We start from the raw sequence: 17,820 nt of genomic DNA, 5'->3' as shown, positions 1-17,820 counted from the left end.
AAAGGAAAGGAGAAAGGGGAAAGTTATAAGGAGGAGATGGAGATAAAAGGATGTGAATCTTGTCACATGCCATAGAAACTAACCGTAAATGGGATCTATTTGTGTTTATTCAGATGAAGGCTAAGCTTAATCAGAAAAAGGGGCACTTCATATTAATGTATATAGTTATTATTAGTTGTTATTTGTCTATTTCAGGGAGTGATGATCAACCAATTACCTCGTATAAATAAAAGGTTTGCATGGATGGTTACGTATTGACAAAAACAGAACATTAGATTGACTCCAACGAGTCCTATGAATGAGTTCATCAAATATTTGCCTGTTTTGTTTTATTTTTGTTGTTTTAATAAAGATTGTGCGTACAATATCACAAAAGTTATTGTTTAGCCGAGGCAAAAAAAATTTTTGCCAACATTTGACATTAGAGCTTGTCATGAAATTATGGCGACAAGTTCAAGCACACTAGGAAAGTCATCTTCAATACAATTAGTAATTGTCAAGTTTCGTGGAAGAAAAAGTTTTGCTAAGTGGAAAGACTTGATGGAATTTTGTTTAAACACCATTGGTTATGAAGTGACTTTTTTTGGTAGTTAACAGTAAAGATTATACAGAAATGTATTATTGAACCAACAAAAGGAGAACAATCCAAAGTTGGCAAACTAGTGGATGGAGATAATATACTTTGGAAAAAGCTGTTTTTTAATGTGTCATTCTGTGAAGCTATTTGTTCTTGAAACAAAAATTGCAGTCCAAAACGATAAAGAAGCTTGGGAAATTTTGCTCAACATATGAAGGTGTATATCCACACAGTTCAACTAGAAAGCGTCTCAGGAGATAGTGAAATAGTAATGGGAAGATAGCATCCCATCCATAATGACAAAGTTTAACGAAGGAATGTTTTAGAGAAGTCACAAGGGAAAAGAGGCAGATTATTTACTTAAAAAGGAGGAAAAGGAAAACAAAGATTCAAATCTTCTTCAATTACAAATAACATAAACATTTCATTAGGATTTTGAAGAATTAATATGTTTCAGCATAGCCTTGGAAGATTCATTAGCAAAGTATTTCTGCCTAAGCATCACATAAGGGTATCCAAGAAATGATAAAATGTGGGCAGGCTTTGAGAAAGAAAGCACTTCGTACCAAACCTGATTGTTCTCGTCTATCTCCACTGAAAAGCGCTCTTCCCCAGCCTGTGGCCAAAAAGGATAACACATTTAAAATGATCATGGCTTGTTTGCGAGAAGATTCATATACAAGGTAAGAGAAACTTATTAAAAGCATTTCTGCATTAACATGTTAAAAATATTTAGTATCTCCATATTTTTGTGTAGTTTAGCATAAACAATTGCTGTAGAAGTAAATACACAATATAATCAAGCATGAGACAAACTTATTGACAACAAAAACAATGGTTATTACAGTAGCGAGGACTAGGATGGAGTTTGCTATGCTTTCTCTCACAAAATAATATCATCAAAATAAGTAAACTGAAGATTGCAGAAAGAAACATGCTACAGGGTAAAATGATTGTAGGTTTATAAATTATACCAGAACTCAAGTGGCTCCCCAATTAGTTATTCTGAATTCTGAGAATGAATAACAGAACTTTTGCAACTTCCCTAAACCCTTTTCAGAGGCAAATAATAGCAAGAACATGTTGACATGTAAAACCAGTAACTTCAAAAAATGTTCAGTTAAACTTGAATTTTACGAAGAAGTCTGTCCGGACTTACATTTGTACATCCTATGACAGGGACATAGCTGCAGTGAAGTGACCATAACCAAAAATTTTGCTTGGAAGTGTAAACTGTTCCTTATTTTATCATTATGCAATTGCAAAGTATATATGCTTATTCAAACTCTCAAACAGAGAACTTAAACTGTCTTCTACAAGAATATAAATGCATCCAAAAGCACCAACTTAAGTCAAGGTATCATATTCATATCTATACAAACTTAAATCACAAAATAACTTAAAAAATATAATTAAAGGCCCAAAATAAAAGGAGTAAGAGGAAAAGAAAAGCCGCAAGACTGATGAAAAAACACTTACCAGCAAGTGACCATGAAGAGTGCCACTTCCAAAACCAAAGGAGCCCCCGCGGTTTTTGGCCTTTGGAGTTTCATTTACGTACACAACCTGGAGTGGCATCATGAGCCACGGAAAGAACTCCTTGACACAAACACAGAACTTCACTCCTTGTTGAACTGGTGTTTTCGGATCAACATATGCCCAATTCAATCCAAAATGCCTGCAAGCAATTTTCCCACAATAAACCTATGTAAACTTGAGGTGCACCCACTTCAAAACTTTAGCAGATTAAAACCACAATACACCTTTATTTTCTTATTTCATATATGAAATTAACATACCTCCAACTTCTGAGGGCACTCTTGCCTTTTTCAAAAGTCTCAATACCAGAACCAACCAGAATTCGTGCCTCATTCAGTAAAAATCCATCTTTGGAGAGCCCCTCGTCTGCTTTAAGGGAAGACAATGATTTAGCTGTAGCTCCTTGATATTTGTCATCATAGTTGAAAGTACCTGACCTAGTAACATGGCAACACGTAATAAGCCACAGAAAAATGCACTTGGAAACGGGTGTTCCAATTTTCGAGTAAAGAAGTTAAATCATGTGTTATTTACTTGTTGATGCAAGCTTTTTGGTCTTGGGGAGAGGGGCGACCCCAGCTCAAGAAAAACATCTCTGTTAAGCATTTTCACAAACATGTCGCGGGATAACAATAACGTGAAGGAAACCAACGTCCACAATACACAGTAAAGGTAAAAGAGAATAAGCTTTTCTGCAAATCGGAAATTGTAGTAATGATTTCCATGAAATGAGAGATTGAAGATACCAGATGTTCAGAAAGTCGCAGCCACAAGTTGCGTGCGTCTCGCTTGGATATGGAAGCGATCATCCACGAAAATTATTATTAAAGCGTAAAAATATTATTATTTTCATCTTAACTATTCATATTTAAATTATTACATTAATTAATGTTAATAACTTTTAAATTAATAATCATGGTCAGAAATAATAGTTAACATTATTATGTAAAAAATTAAAATTTATTTTTTAAATACATTTAAAAAAAATATTAGTTATTCAATTAAATATTTTTGGAAACATAAGTTATGTATTCTAAATGATATAATTGTATTTAAATTTTTATTTAAAACGTGGTTTTAAGGGTATTATAGATTTATTTAGTATTTCTCTTATATTATCAAAATTATAACAGTAATATATTTAATTAATTATTATTTTAATTAAAAAATATAATGTACTAATATTTTTAATGATTAATAAATATGATGTTTTTACTCATTGTTAATGTAAATAGTTAGTAAACAATTTTTTTTTTCTTCTTTAGTGTTTATTGTAGGTTGATATGTGTTTATGGAGGAAGATCTACAAGCATATGGAGATTTGTCTCTCTAAAACATAAATTATAATATTCACATTAATTTGTTAAACCGTCATGGAAACTTTATGTTTCATATCTTTTGAAACTTTAATGCTTTGTTTGGATCCAAGTGACTACTATTCACTTGGATTGAAAAGTGATCAAAATATGCATTTGTATCTCTTCATTTGTGAAGAAAGAAAAGCAATGACTTGCAGAAAAGTAGTAAAAGCAATCTTCTATCTACAGAAAAAAAAAAAACAAAGAAACCAAACAAGTTTTACATAATACGAGAAAGTCAAAATTATCCTTGACCTTTTATACATATAAAATAACACTATATATATTATAATCATAATAAAATATAAACAATAAAAATAAATATAAATATAAATTACATACTTAATATAATTTTTTCTTTTCTTTTATTTGATTTTATGAAAATATTTTTATATATATTTATAAAATTTTAATTAACTAAAATTTATAAAAAAAAGTCTCATATTTTATTATTTAAATATCTTTTTAAAGAAAAAATAAATTTGTAAACTTACATTTTATATATTTAAAAATAAATAAAAAATTTCTTACGACCATCATATCACTCACAAATTTTAATAAGTTTTTCTCACAAATTCACTATAATATATCATAATTCAAAAAATCTCACTTTCTTTACATTTTCTTCTTAAATCACTCTCTCAAATCCTCTCCTCAATCCAAAGACAATCTCTGCCCTTAGTATGGAGAGATGAAAAACAAAAGAAAGTATGGAGAGATGAAAAACAAAAGAGTTTCTTGCAGAAGCTTCAAGTCTCATCCCATCTTGGGAGAGATGATGAAATTATTGTTGTGAGTGCAAATGCACTCGTGCTTGCCTCAGATATTGATACTGTGGTGTCAGCCTGGTAAAAGGCCATAACTTCATCTTTAGGCAAAAGTTTTTTTTCCATTGGAGTTGAGAAGAAGCATTCTTTTTGGTTGAATGTCAGAAATCAAAATCAGGTTAATCTTTATGGGGTTCTCACTTGCTCAAAAGTTAAAATAGGTGTCTTCGTTTGCTTGTAATACTTGGTTAGTTACCTTTGAAGCATCTTAAGTTCCATAGATTGGTTTCTAAAACATGAACGTGTTAATAGATAAGTTTTTCATTCACATTTTAACTATATATCGATTTAAATATTCATTCAATTATTATTTATCATACTTATATTCTTTTATTTCTTCACATTGCATTATTCATTATTATATTGTATATTTATCTTTTGCTATTCCGTCTTTTAAAAATGTGAGGATAATCCAAAAAATAACTGCAAAAGGGAAGTTATAAAAATATAATTTATTTTCTCGGCAGCAAATAAATAAACCATAAGACAAATTGAAGAAAGATAGATTTCCTAATTGTCATGTATTTGAAAGCATTTTGGAATAATATAAGGTACTATTTTTTTTTTCAACTGTTTTCTTTGTAAGTTAAGACGAGGGAGGTGGTAATCTCATAGGAAGGAAATATATAAAAAAAACGTAAGAGAAAGAAAGGAAAACAGTTAAATAAGTGATTTTTTTTTTACTAAATGTAAAATGAGTGAAAAATAAAATAAATTTATTTATTATTTTTAGTTATTTATTATTGTTATTATAACAAAAAAACCATAATTATTTTGCTAATATCTTATAATCAGTTATGTATAAAATTAAGAATACAATGGATAATGTATGTTGAGTGTGTTTACGTTACATATAGAAATTTTTCCGAATTATCTTAAACAAATCACATTAATCCTTTACACTAAAAAAAAATCATAGAGACTTAAAAAAATGATTGGTTTCTAAATTAGTGTATATTATTGATAAATAGTTTCTAAATTGATATTTAATTAGTTATCAAGGTTTTAACTACATACCAAATTTAAATTTATCTATAAAATAATATCTAATTTTGTTAATATAACAACTAATTATTTTTAGTCTCTAAAATTAATTTTTATTTGATGATTTTTTAGTGGTGATATCAAAGCCAAACAATACTGAGAAGAAGTCACATTAGATAAAAAAAAAAACATCAATCATGCCTAGCCAGAGAGAGTTGAAACATGAAACAAAACAATAAGTTTTTGTACGGAAATAGTATAATTTCTTTTCACAAATTACAATTTTTGATAAATTTTTTTTATGAAAATGAGTAAGTATATATCATGTGAACAATTTTAGAATGAAAGTCATACAACTCATATGACTTAAGTGTAAAATAAACTAAAGGAGTCATAAATGAGTAATGTGTTGTATTATTTTACTAAATTCGTAAGGATTATGTACAACTTTTACTCTAAAGTCAACATGATGTTAGGATGTATCCATATAATACAATTTTCACTTTTAAATAATGTACAACTTACTTATTTTCGTTTTTTTTTTTTTACCTAAATTCGTAATTGGGGGGAAAATTTAACTACTTTCAAAATCCAAAACAATATTATTAGAGAAGCATTGGGATGACTAAAAATGAGTGAGCAGAATTTACGATAGTGACAGTTTATTTTATTCGTGCGAGTGGGTTGCGAATGCTTTGAAGACACACTGGAATCGTCACAAAGAAAATCATGCCGCCACGTTTTCAGTTTTAGAACTCTGACATATAACAGGCACCACCAAAGAAAAAGAAAAAGGTTTTGAAACATGTTTCCCTCAACTCTCCCCTTCCTTTACGCCACTTCCTCACATTTAAATCATAACTAACCACTTCACTCCAACCAAAACAAACACAAGTAAAATGGGTGTCTCGCAAAAATGGTTCAGAGTTTTTGGGGGCAGATTCTTCAGATCATCCAACAAAGACACCATTCTCCTCCCCACAACTAACCAATGCGAAGAAGCCATACTTAGGAATGAAGACTTCACTTTCCCTACACCAACACCAACACCTATCTCTTCAATCACCATGGAAAATCTTGCGGCCATTAAGATCCAAGCTTATTTCAGGGGACATCTGGTATGCCATCTTATCTCAAACATATATATCTATAACTTTTACTCAAAATCATTTTGGTATTTTTATTTAAAGATTATTTTTTTATCATAACAAATAAAACGAGGTAACTCAATCCTTATACAGATACTTTAAGTGTCTCAACCTTTATACAAATACTTTAAAATGTGTTTCAAGAATGTTTCAATCATTATAATAACCATGATGAACCTGTTCAACACTGATTTAAACACTGATGAAATTTATGAATTGATACAAGTGATGAAAATTGTGACTTAATGTTGATATATACATGGAAGCATGATTGAGTTGATTATTTGTTGGACAGGCGAGAAGAGCATATAAGGCGTTGAAAGGGCTGGTGAAGGTGCAAGCTTTGGTTCGTGGGGTGTGGGTGAGGAAACAATCACGTATTGCAATGCAGTGTATGCACGCACTTGTACGATTACAAGTCAGGGTTCGTTCAAGGCAGCTACTTGCTACCTTTCATACACAACCAAACACTAACTGATTTACACACTATAACCACTAGATCACTCTCCAAATTCATTCTTTTTTTCCTCCAAAGTTAATTTTGGTTCATTTAAATATATATGTAGACATTTACTAGAGTGACTGTTTTTAAATATATATTTTAGAGGTAGATTAATTCTTATGCAGAACAACAGAGACAAACATACATCTCTTCAAAGCTAAACAAAACTGACATAAATCACCAAGTACCCATACAGCTAACCCAATTAAAACCGTAAAAATACCAAAACCCAGTTTGACTACTCTATAAGCAATTTGAATCAAGTACATACAAATCAGGAAATTCAGGTGCTTAAGCTGTCTTTCACAAGGGTCAACAAGCACCAAGCACACGGACCACCAGTGAAAAGGAGGATGCATTTTTTTGTTGTTGTACACAGTAAAACTATATAGTTCTGAATTGTTGTGAAGGGAGATTGTTTAGATGTTTGTTGTGCTTACGTGTTTGAAAGTTATAAAGTAAGATCAGACACTAGTAAAAGGTTGGGACACCCCTGAAATGTTTTCTTTTAATTTATTTATTATTTGATGATAAAAAAACTTAGAAATCAGGAGTTTTAGACACCAATCTTAAAAGGAGAAGTCCGCTAAAGATACTTTTGAAAAAATTCAAGACCAAACATTTAATTGTGTCAAGATGAAAATTTCAAATCACTTCACCTTTAAACGTATTTATTCCTATCCTGTCTCCGAATCTTACCTATGCAATCCAAACATTTCACAAAATTAAATTAACACATTGATCCCATAAAAAGTCTAAACTGCATAAAAGGTGAAACATGGATAAGAATATAGTTGAATTTTTTATGAGAAAAAACACACACAGAAAATTGACTTACAAAACTAAAATAGTTGAACATAGATTGGTTTGAAAATAATAATTAATTTCAAAAGAAGAATACTTCTTCAATTATTTTTAACACTTATAATTAATTTAATAATTTAATTACATTAATTACAAAAACTAAATAAATAAAATAAAAAACCTGAGTCAAGCCAACACAATTACGAAAAATAAATAAAAAGAAAACATGTATGGGCTAAGCCCACCACCAAAAAAATAAAAACTAAAAATTGTGTGGGGGTCAAGCTAACACAACTACCAAAAAATAAATAAATAAAAATTAAAAATCATGTATGGTTCAAGCCGCTGCAACTAAATAAATAAATAAATAAAAGTATACAAAAATAAATAATACTTATCTGTGGGATCAGCCTACACAATTCTTTCGAAATAATTAAAAAAATTATTTTATATGCATCAGTTCTCGTGGACACAATGTATTTTTATTTATTTTTTATTTTTTTTCTTGAGTGGGTGTAGTGGGCTTGGTCTAAATTGTTTATTTTACCAATTTAACATATTCTATATTTGCGTTTTGCTTAAATTCACGCTAATTTTTGACAACTAATCCCTGTAGTGAAATATTTTTAATTGTTATTATAGATTTTACTATGTAAATAATGAGTTAATACTCGTTTTGAATGTTCTTACAAATAAAATGTAATTAAAAGTTATTAAATTGTGTACAAAAGAAAATAGATTTAAGTCGAAGTTCATTTTGAGATCATAATGATCTGTATAATGAGATGTAGAGATTTATGGAAAGATATTGGTGCTTTTTAGGTGTACAATATGCAAACATATTTGTGTTGGCATATTGCCTTACATGGAAAATCATAACATGGTAAATTGAAGAATGGGGAACTACTATAGATGGTCTAAAGGTAAGGTATTAAGTGATTGAAAAGTTAATAATAAGGATAATTCATTCTATTAGCTAACTTTTGAATAAACTTGACTATCTCAACAACCTACATGCATTGATTACTATGAGAGTACATCTTTTTTGTTAGAAAAAAATAAAATAAAAATTTGAAGTATTTAAAAGATGTTTCAATCATTGTAAAAAAGTTTTAGACTATATATTATAACCTCCTAAATATACTTGTACATGTTTGTGAACGAATAGTTTATTAATATTGATATAATTAAGGTTTATTCCAGAGATGTGATCATTACTTCCGATATCAATTATATACTTTGAATCACTTTTATGAAAGGAAAAATATAGATCCATATGTCATATTTCAATTTAGAGACATACTCGTCGTTGAGATAGAATTAGTATCAAAATTGATGTGTGAAGAAAAGTATATAAATATTTGAACACTATAAAAAAATGCACATTTAACATAACCAAAAGTTGATTCTAACAAGTAAGAGTCGGCTAATTAGTCAATAGCATCGAATTTGCATTGCACATGCAATAGACTTTAACCATGGATGCTAATTCATTAACATCAACTTTACCTCATCACTAATTTTTAAATTGATTTTTAATTAAAACAGTTTAGTGTCGGTGACACTAATATTTTTTTATTTTAAAATCAATTTAATTTAGTGTAAACTATTTTTAATATTATGCTAATTTGTATTGATGTGGTCAACATTAATGATAGTGGTTTCAGAAAAAAAGTTTGTCATACAACGCCTCCATCATCAATAGAAGCAAAACAAGAAAAGGTGCATATTATTTTTTTGCATGCATGAAAGAGATTAGCGTAGATGAAGAAGATGTGTGTGGGTGAAAGAGATGAATGTAAATGAAAGAGGTGGATGTGAGTGAAGATGAGCATGGAGAGATTTATATAAAAAAAAAGTGGGAGAGAACGAGAGTATGGAGATTTGTTATCTTTAAATTTGATTTTTTTGATTAAAAATAATTTATAGTTCTTATTTATCCTCAAGAAGATGCACAAATTCACAACATATAAATTAGTGTTGACCTAATCAACGCTAAGTTAAAGAAATAATAAAATAAATAAAATTAGTGTATGCAGTAGATACTAACTTGAATAAATATAAATACTAAGAAAACATATTAGCATTAACAAGATCGACACTAATTAACTTTATTTATTTTAATTAGCATCAACTAAACTGACCTTAATTTGACACTAACACAAATATTTTTACTTATTAAAAAATTTAAAAATAATTAGTGTCAACTTAGATTTAACTAATCTAAGAGTAACACAAATACTTTTATTTATTAAAAAGTTAGAATCAACTTAGTGTGAGTTAAACCAACTCTATTCTTATGCTTCTCTATTTAAGCCATTGATAATATTTTCAAAATAAAATGTGAAAATTTTATCTTATTTTAAATAAAAGAAATAAAATATAGTGATAGTGGGTTTAAACAAAATGCAAAATTAGGTTAGTACTAAGTTGATAGCAACAACATACTAGTTTACATGATTAATCTGGTGATTGCAAAGAAAATTGGTGGATTGGAAAATGTATAATTGAGAGGAGAACAATAATTAGAGAAACATAAATATATGTATGTTTCTAATGTGTTTTTCTTATTTGTAGAAGTGAGGAGGTGACAAAACAAGATAAAAAGAAGAAGATGGTTAGAGATAAAATCGATAAAATTAATTTATAATATACAAATAAAGATAAATCTGAGCACATAATGAATGAAATAAGTGTTAAAAATTTATAAGAAAGATATATTAATATAGCATATGTTTTAGTTTACAATAATTTATTTTATAATATAATTAGTATGTATGTTTCGATATTTAAATGAATTATTACAATATAAATATATTAATAGAATTTTTTATTATTAATTATTTTTTAATATCTATTACATACATTTATATAAAATTTTATTTTGTATATAAGTTGAAGCAATCTAATGTTTCTTATATTTATAACTATACTGCTGTCGATAAAAAAAGTTAGGTACATGATAGAGTGTTAAGTTTCATGATTGTGAGAAGAATAGGTTAACTAATTTTGTTAATTTAATTAGCTTTTTTTGTTCTAATAATTTAGTGTATAATGTTAGTTATATATAAATTTTTTTTTCCGATATAAAAAAAGAAAACTATGTACCTAATAGATTGTTATAATTAAGTTTCATTATTGTGAGAGAAATAAATTAACTACTTTTGTTAATTTAACTAGTTTTCTTGTTCTACTAGTTTAATGTAAACATTTAAGTTGCTTGACTTGGAGGGCAGATAGATGCTGTTAATCAATGTTTTTTTATGCACTTCTAATATTTACCCTTAAATGTTTTTTTTTATAGGCTTAAATGTTGGTACTTTTAATCTTTTAAAATATTTATACTTTGCATTTACTATTACCTGAAAAAGTTAAAATATACTCCATAATACTGCACATTTCTTTTAGTCCTTTTTGTTTTTAAGGCTTTTTTTAATATGAATAATTTTATAAAATACTATGTGATCACCATGTTATTTAATATCAAATTTTTATAAAAAAAAAAATCTGAAACATCTTTAATAATTACATTGGTATTTTATATTCATTTGTTTTCTCCACTTTTTCCAATAATAATAAACTATATCAATAACTAGAGAGAGGTAATTAATGCGAAGAGAAACCAAAATATTGGTATTTGTTTAAACAAGTAATTATGGATGATTTGGAGAGATTCAATTTTTTTTATAAATACAATACTATTAACTATTTAGTTTTTTCTCTTTAAAAGGATTACTTAATTTTAATTATTTTTCTTAATTGTTGTAAATGAGTAAACAATAAATTATAAAGGAAAGTGAAAACAATTATAGAGAAGAAAAATATTTAAGAATTGGTATATTTTCTTTTACATTCATCTCTCACATTAAATAAAAAAGACTACCGAAAACTAACACACGTTTTTTCTGTTTTAGTTTCTTTTAAAAAGTACAACAAATTTAAAGATGTGCAAGAATAAAAACAAAAACATTAGTTAATATGTGAATAAGCAAACAAATAAATAAAATCCTCTTTCATTCTTTTGGTAATTAGTTGTGTCTTACATCCATGTCTTTTCATGGTCATGCAATATTACACAACTTTTTCCTTCATCTCATGGATGATGATAAAGGTTTCAAGTTTGTAATTAGGTTTAGCCACATAAACAAAGTGTTAAACTCTTAACAGAAGTAATAATATAATGACCCATTCATGAGGCATTTTCAGCCAACCATATGGTTCATGTATACATCATTGAATTGAATTGTGAAGTAGAAGTGTAAACAAGAAATAAGAAAAGAAGAAAAGAAACAAACCTTTGCAATTGACGATCTTAGGTTTTATAGAAACATGAAGAAGCACTGAGATATTGGCACGGCTCAATCAAACCGAACACAACACACACAAAGTTACAATGTTGTTGTTTGTAGGGCAAGGACAGAACTGTGTGATACAGATGATGTCTGAGTGAACCAGGCCAATATCACAATAACTACTTCATATAGTTGTGTCTGTGCACCCTTTGTTCTTTTTGTGCCTGAACCAAAGGCTGGTGTTTGCAGAGAAGAGAAGGCACAATAAGGTGAAGAGAAGAAGAGAGTGTTCCTTTGAAGGTTGTGTTGTGAATGTTGAGAATGTCTTGGTTGGGATTTAAGATTTTTCAAAAGGGTGTCTGAACATAGCATTTAAAACCCCCGACTACCAAAGCATAAAGCTGGGACATAGCATTTAAATCCACACTTCTCCCTCCATCCCACTTTTTATTTCCCCCTTTTTTTTCCACCAACATTTTCTTCTTCTATACTATCATAATAATGTTTCCTGTTATCCTTTTAGAATATTAAAGTCATATCTTTTTCAACTATCTAGCTATAAATAAATAAACAATTTAATACATTTAATAAAAGTTTTCTCAACAATTTCTGATCAATTCTTTTGCTTTTTGCTGGTTAGGAGTAACTTTATTATATAGAGATAAAACTTGTATGAGAGTCTTTATTGTATAGCATCAACTTCTATGAGATTATATTTTCTAATCTATTTTTTTATAAAAAAAAAGTAGAGATGGAAGTTATAAAATTGTATTCTTAGATTATAATTGAATAATTCCCATAAATTTTATTCTTATAGATTATAAAATTAGAGATTGAACTTTCATTTTATGCACGTTTTACATGTCAATAACATAAGAGCTTAGGGAGATGAAATTTATAAAGAAAACTTTAATTAATATAAATTTTAAACTAAAGGGTCAAAAAGATATGTTATAGTATATAATGGTCACACTAGAAGGAGAGCATTCACCCATGTCTAGGTTTTGTGTTCTTATGTGTTCATATGTGAGTTTTTTTTATTAGGTTGGAACAAGTATATTACATAAATTAATAAATTAAGCTAGTTATACAAAATTATAAGTTGAAAAAATTTAACGTGACATTTTATTATAAAGAAGTCATAACACACAATTTTGATTATGTTAAGATGAGGTTTTGTCAAGTGACATGATTTTGATAAATCTAACATAAATTTGATTAATGTCTTTTTTTTAAGGTTACACTAAAGTGATGTCTAAGTGACACCACTTTAGTTTTACTCAATTTTATTTTTGAAAAAAAAAATTGTTTGTTTCTTATTATTTTTTAAAAATTGAATAATTTATTGAATTATTAATTTATTTATTTTTATAAAATTAAGACAGATTTATTTTTTAATTAAAAAATTAATTAAAAATTTGTTAAATCCTTAACCTAAAACATACACTAAAAAGTCTAAAATATAAAAAGAATCTAAAAAATACAAAAAAAATATATTAGTAAATGGTTGATTTTTTGAAAATTTGTCTTGGATTTGACAATTACATTCCTTACTTCATTTCGAACCACTTTCATTTTTAATACATTTCAATCAAAATTCTCTATCAAAAGTTATAACCATTTAAACTTTTTTCCTACAAAACTTTCTAATTTTTTTTTCAAAATAAAAATTTAGTAAAATTGAAGTCGCTTAAAAAAAATCTCAAATCAAAATTGTATCAGATTACTAAAGTTGTGTCACCTTAACACGATTTTATTTTAATATAACCAAAATCAAAATCGTATCACACCTTACCTAACTTCTTCACAATAAAATTGGATCATGTTATACAACTTCTCCTAATTCATAATTTCTTTTAAAACCAGTCCCATTTCGATAATAAATTTATAGTAAAAAAACTGAGATATATTATATTAGTAGTTATGAAAAAAAGTGTTCACTTATACACAGATTTAATATCTCAAATATTTTTTATATATTTACTTTTGTGTTTACTATAGAGAAGTATAAATTTAAGCAAAATTATCTTTGACTTTTCAATTATTTTAAGTAATCTTTAACCTAAATAATACAATATAGATTATTCTTAATTAATTATATATATGAATGATATTACTGAAAAAAAAATTAAAAAGTTTAAAATAGTATTATTTTAAAACTAAAATAAAAATATTAAAAAACTACTATTTTGGAATAAAGAGTATTAAATAAGAACATTTTAATCCAAATATGTTTTAAAATTCATATGGATTAACTTGAAACAACTAATGTCAACAAAAGTTTGACATAGTGGATAAAGATTAGATTAGTTGAGAGATATTTTGACTTTATAATCTCAATTGATAATGTATATTGGTTATATAGAAGAGCAGTGAACTAGTAAGATATGAGAAGAAGAAGAAGAAGAAGGTGAGAGTAGAAAGAAGTGAAAAGTAACCCTAGAGATGGTGGAGGTGAAAGAAGGGCAGAAGTGTAATTGAAGGAACTGACATGGGCAGTTTTGGTTAGGGTGAAGAGTGGGCAGAGAGGGAAGAAAGAGGTTGAGCATGATGGCGATACTCGTTGTGACAGAGGAACCAGAAAGACCACCACATTTAATGAGGGAATCTCCCTCTGGAATAGACAGGCTGCAACATTAATAGCCGAGGTACCCATGAAACTGTGTCTTAGAACTGTCAAAACCATTTCACTCCCCACTCTACACTTTCTTTTCTTTTCTTCTCTTTTTTCCTTCACAAAATCATGCACTACTAACTAATAGGGTGGGGTTGACTTGCTTTGGAGGAAAACCAATTCCATGCCTTAAACCCTCTCTCATGTTTCCTCAATATGGCAAAGCAGTATCTCTGTTGCAATTGCCAACCCTTGTTTTATATACCACCCAGTTTCTGCTTTGGTTGATATGGTATTTATGGCAACAATTAATGATACCTCATAATAATATCTTCACCCTTTTTTCTGTTGCAATCTGGTTAGGTTACACATGCACACACCAGACGTCTACATCTTTTTTTCATCAAATTAATTCATCATCATCACCAGTACAACCTCACCATGATTTCACATTATTTAGGGCATTTCTGTTTGTGTTTATGTGCTATCATCGGAATATGCTGCTTCCAATATTACAATTGGAAAACTCCAAACCAGATGCATAACAAACTTCAAACCCTTCCTTCAGATTTCAAACATATATGCAGCAATAAATCTTGGTAGAACTTGTTATTTCTCTACAAGTGCTTTTGCTGTATATATGAAGCTTGATTAATTAATCTGCAGAAGAATGCTGTGAAAAGATGCTATTCAATTTGAGAAAAAATGCTTTAGAGAAATTACATGTTCAGAAGTAACATCCCAGAAGTTCAAGTTTGAAAATTAAATGCTACATTTTGAGACTGCAGGAAGTAGGGCTCGCAAAGCTCAACTTTTGTAATTAAATAAACAAAAAAATTATTAAAATAATAGTATAATTGATTATTAAGTAGATGTGAAAATAAATTGAGTGTGAAAGTATTAAAATCCCTATACTATATAATGATTTGTTGAGTGTACAGGATATTTAATATAAACAGTTCATTAATATTAAAATAACCTAGGCAGATAATAGGTGTGAAAAAAAAACATATGATCGAGAAAAGAGCATCATAGATTCATAGGATTGAACTCATGCAGAATTTGAATGGGTGATTAATATTAACACTGATTAAAATAATTTTATCGATTAGTCATGTATGTTATATAATCAAGGTTAGTTGATTTCTCTAGCATTTGTTTACTCTCACTACACGTGTGTCTCTCAAGTAAATACATTAAATTCACATAATTAAAATCAAAATAATTCATAAATTAAATAGAAATAGTAATTTTGTCCAAAGATCATTAATATATAGTTTATTTAAGTATGAGACTTAAAAAATATCTCATATTTAAGTTTTGGAATGAAAAAAATGAAGTTGGAAGAAGACATATCATGAAAGAAGATCAATTAAGATTTTAATTAGGATTGTCAAAGTAAGTCAACAAGATTTATGTGTTCACTCTCTTTGGATTTTCTGTAACAAGAGGGGTTGTTTAAAAATATGAAGTAATAGAGTGAAGATATGAAAGTTATAACAGTTACAATATTATTTGGATATTAATATTTATTCAGAAAATGTCCCTTTAGATGCTCTTCATAGGTTTGATCAATCTTATTTATTATTCTTTTATGTTCTCTGTGTTTGATCTTCTTTTGATACATTGACTCATGTTTTATTTTTCAAAATATGGATGCATTAATTGACTCATTTAATATCTCTGTTTGCACACATACAAATAATAAATCTGATTATTTAGTAAATGCAAACAAATAAGCATTATGACACATAAAAGAAGAAGAATTTATTTTGAAAAACTATTGTACAGTTTAAGCTTATAGGTTTTATTATACACTAAAAAAAATTATTAAATAAAAAAATTAATTTTAAAGATCAAAATAATTAGTTATTATTCGATTAATTTAATTTTTTTTTTATAAACTTAAAAAAATTATTGGTATTTAAAATAGTTTTTATTATTAACAAAAATTTATAAAATAGTTTTTAAATTGGTATCTAACTATTTGTTACCAAAGTTTTAACTACTACTTTATCTAAAATCTAAAATATTAGTCGGTAAAATTTAGATAACTAATTTATATACAAATTTAAAAATTATTTTACAAATTTTTATTAATAATAAAAACCAATTTAGATATGAATAATTTTTAATCTTTAAATTAGTATTTAATTTAATTAATATAATAATTAATTATTTTTAGTTTCTAAACTTAGTTATTACTTAATAATTTTCTTGTTATTTAAAACATCATTTTGGTCAAATGGTATTCTTAGAAAAATTCATGTAGAAAATAAGTGCAGTTTAGAAAAATAAAAAGGAGTCATCATCATTTGCTTTTTGGGATAATTCTTACTTTATAATGACTTTTGTAGCATTAAATTAAATCTAAAATATTTTTTAAATTGTATTCAAGTTTATCTTAGATTTATTAAAATAGTCCCTTAAGGTTGATGTGAAAAGATTTGTTTAAAAAAAGCTTAAATTAATAGTGTCAAAATATATTTCGTAAGTATGAGTCGTTCTCACTTTACAAAGCTTGTGTTTTTAAAATTGATTTTTTTTTTTTCAATGATATCAAAATTTATTTTAGAACCTTTAAAATAGTTACTCACATGTTATCCTAGTACCAAGCCTAGTAATAGTTCCAATTTTGATCTATCAGATTTATTTTGCTGACAAAAAAAATCTAATAATAGTAGACATATAAGGAGGTGGATTAAGGAGAAGACAAGTCCTATATTTACTATACTAGAACTACTGCCAAAATAAATAAAGAACCATTCTTTTATCAATTTTATAAAACTAAGTAAGGTCAAATTCACTTCTAAATGATATCAAAGAGTGTCTTTTATTTATTATAAAACATCGTTCATCTACCAGCTCAATAGTACTTTATGTAAAAAAGTGTATTAGGAAAAAAACCACTTAAGCAACTTCTAGCTTCAATTGAACATACGACCTTAGATAACATAATACAAAATAAAAATAATAAATAAGAATTAAAACAAACAAAAATCTAAATGGGTGATTAAACATTAAGCAATGTTATACTAAAAATAATTTAAGAAAAAAAAATTAAAACACTCAAATTGTTAGAGATTCCACGAGTTATGTATAAGAAAAATGTAAATTTCACCTTATAAGTTCGATTTTATAAGCATAAGTTAGATTTAAAATGCATTTCTCAATA

The 17,820-nt window shown here is 27.3% G+C and overlaps 1 protein-coding gene across 1 annotated transcript; it reads right to left on the bottom strand.

Moving 5' to 3' along the window:
* Positions 1–981: 981 nt before the first annotated feature.
* LOC137808509 (UPF0548 protein At2g17695) lies at positions 982–2,954 on the bottom strand. The gene is made up of 5 exons (XM_068609652.1): positions 2,863–2,954; positions 2,651–2,711; positions 2,377–2,553; positions 2,057–2,255; positions 982–1,193 (listed from the first exon to the last, which is right to left on the bottom strand). Exons 2-5 carry the CDS (start codon positions 2,707–2,709, stop codon positions 1,005–1,007), a joined length of 624 nt encoding a protein of 207 aa, XP_068465753.1. The 5' UTR covers positions 2,710–2,711; positions 2,863–2,954; the 3' UTR covers positions 982–1,004.
* Positions 2,955–17,820: the final 14,866 nt, after the last annotated feature.

The sequence above is a fragment of the Phaseolus vulgaris genome, chromosome 3, assembly GCF_000499845.2.
Source record: "Phaseolus vulgaris cultivar G19833 chromosome 3, P. vulgaris v2.0, whole genome shotgun sequence".
NCBI lineage: Eukaryota > Viridiplantae > Streptophyta > Magnoliopsida > Fabales > Fabaceae > Phaseolus > Phaseolus vulgaris.
The sequence above is the reverse complement of the archived record's forward strand: the minus strand, read 5'-3'. Positions and strand labels throughout refer to the sequence as shown.

Coding starts and splice junctions, on each gene's coding strand:
- LOC137808509 (XM_068609652.1), bottom strand. CDS start 2,709: ATGTTTTTCTTGAGCTGGGGTCGCCCCTCTCCCCAAGACCAAAAAGCT. Junction 2,554..2,650: donor CAAAAAGCTTGCATCAACAA/GTAAATAACACA, acceptor CCATGTTACTAG/GTCAGGTACTTTCAACTATG. Junction 1,194..2,056: donor CTCTTCATGGTCACTTGCTG/GTAAGTGTTTTT, acceptor TTTTGGCCACAG/GCTGGGGAAGAGCGCTTTTC.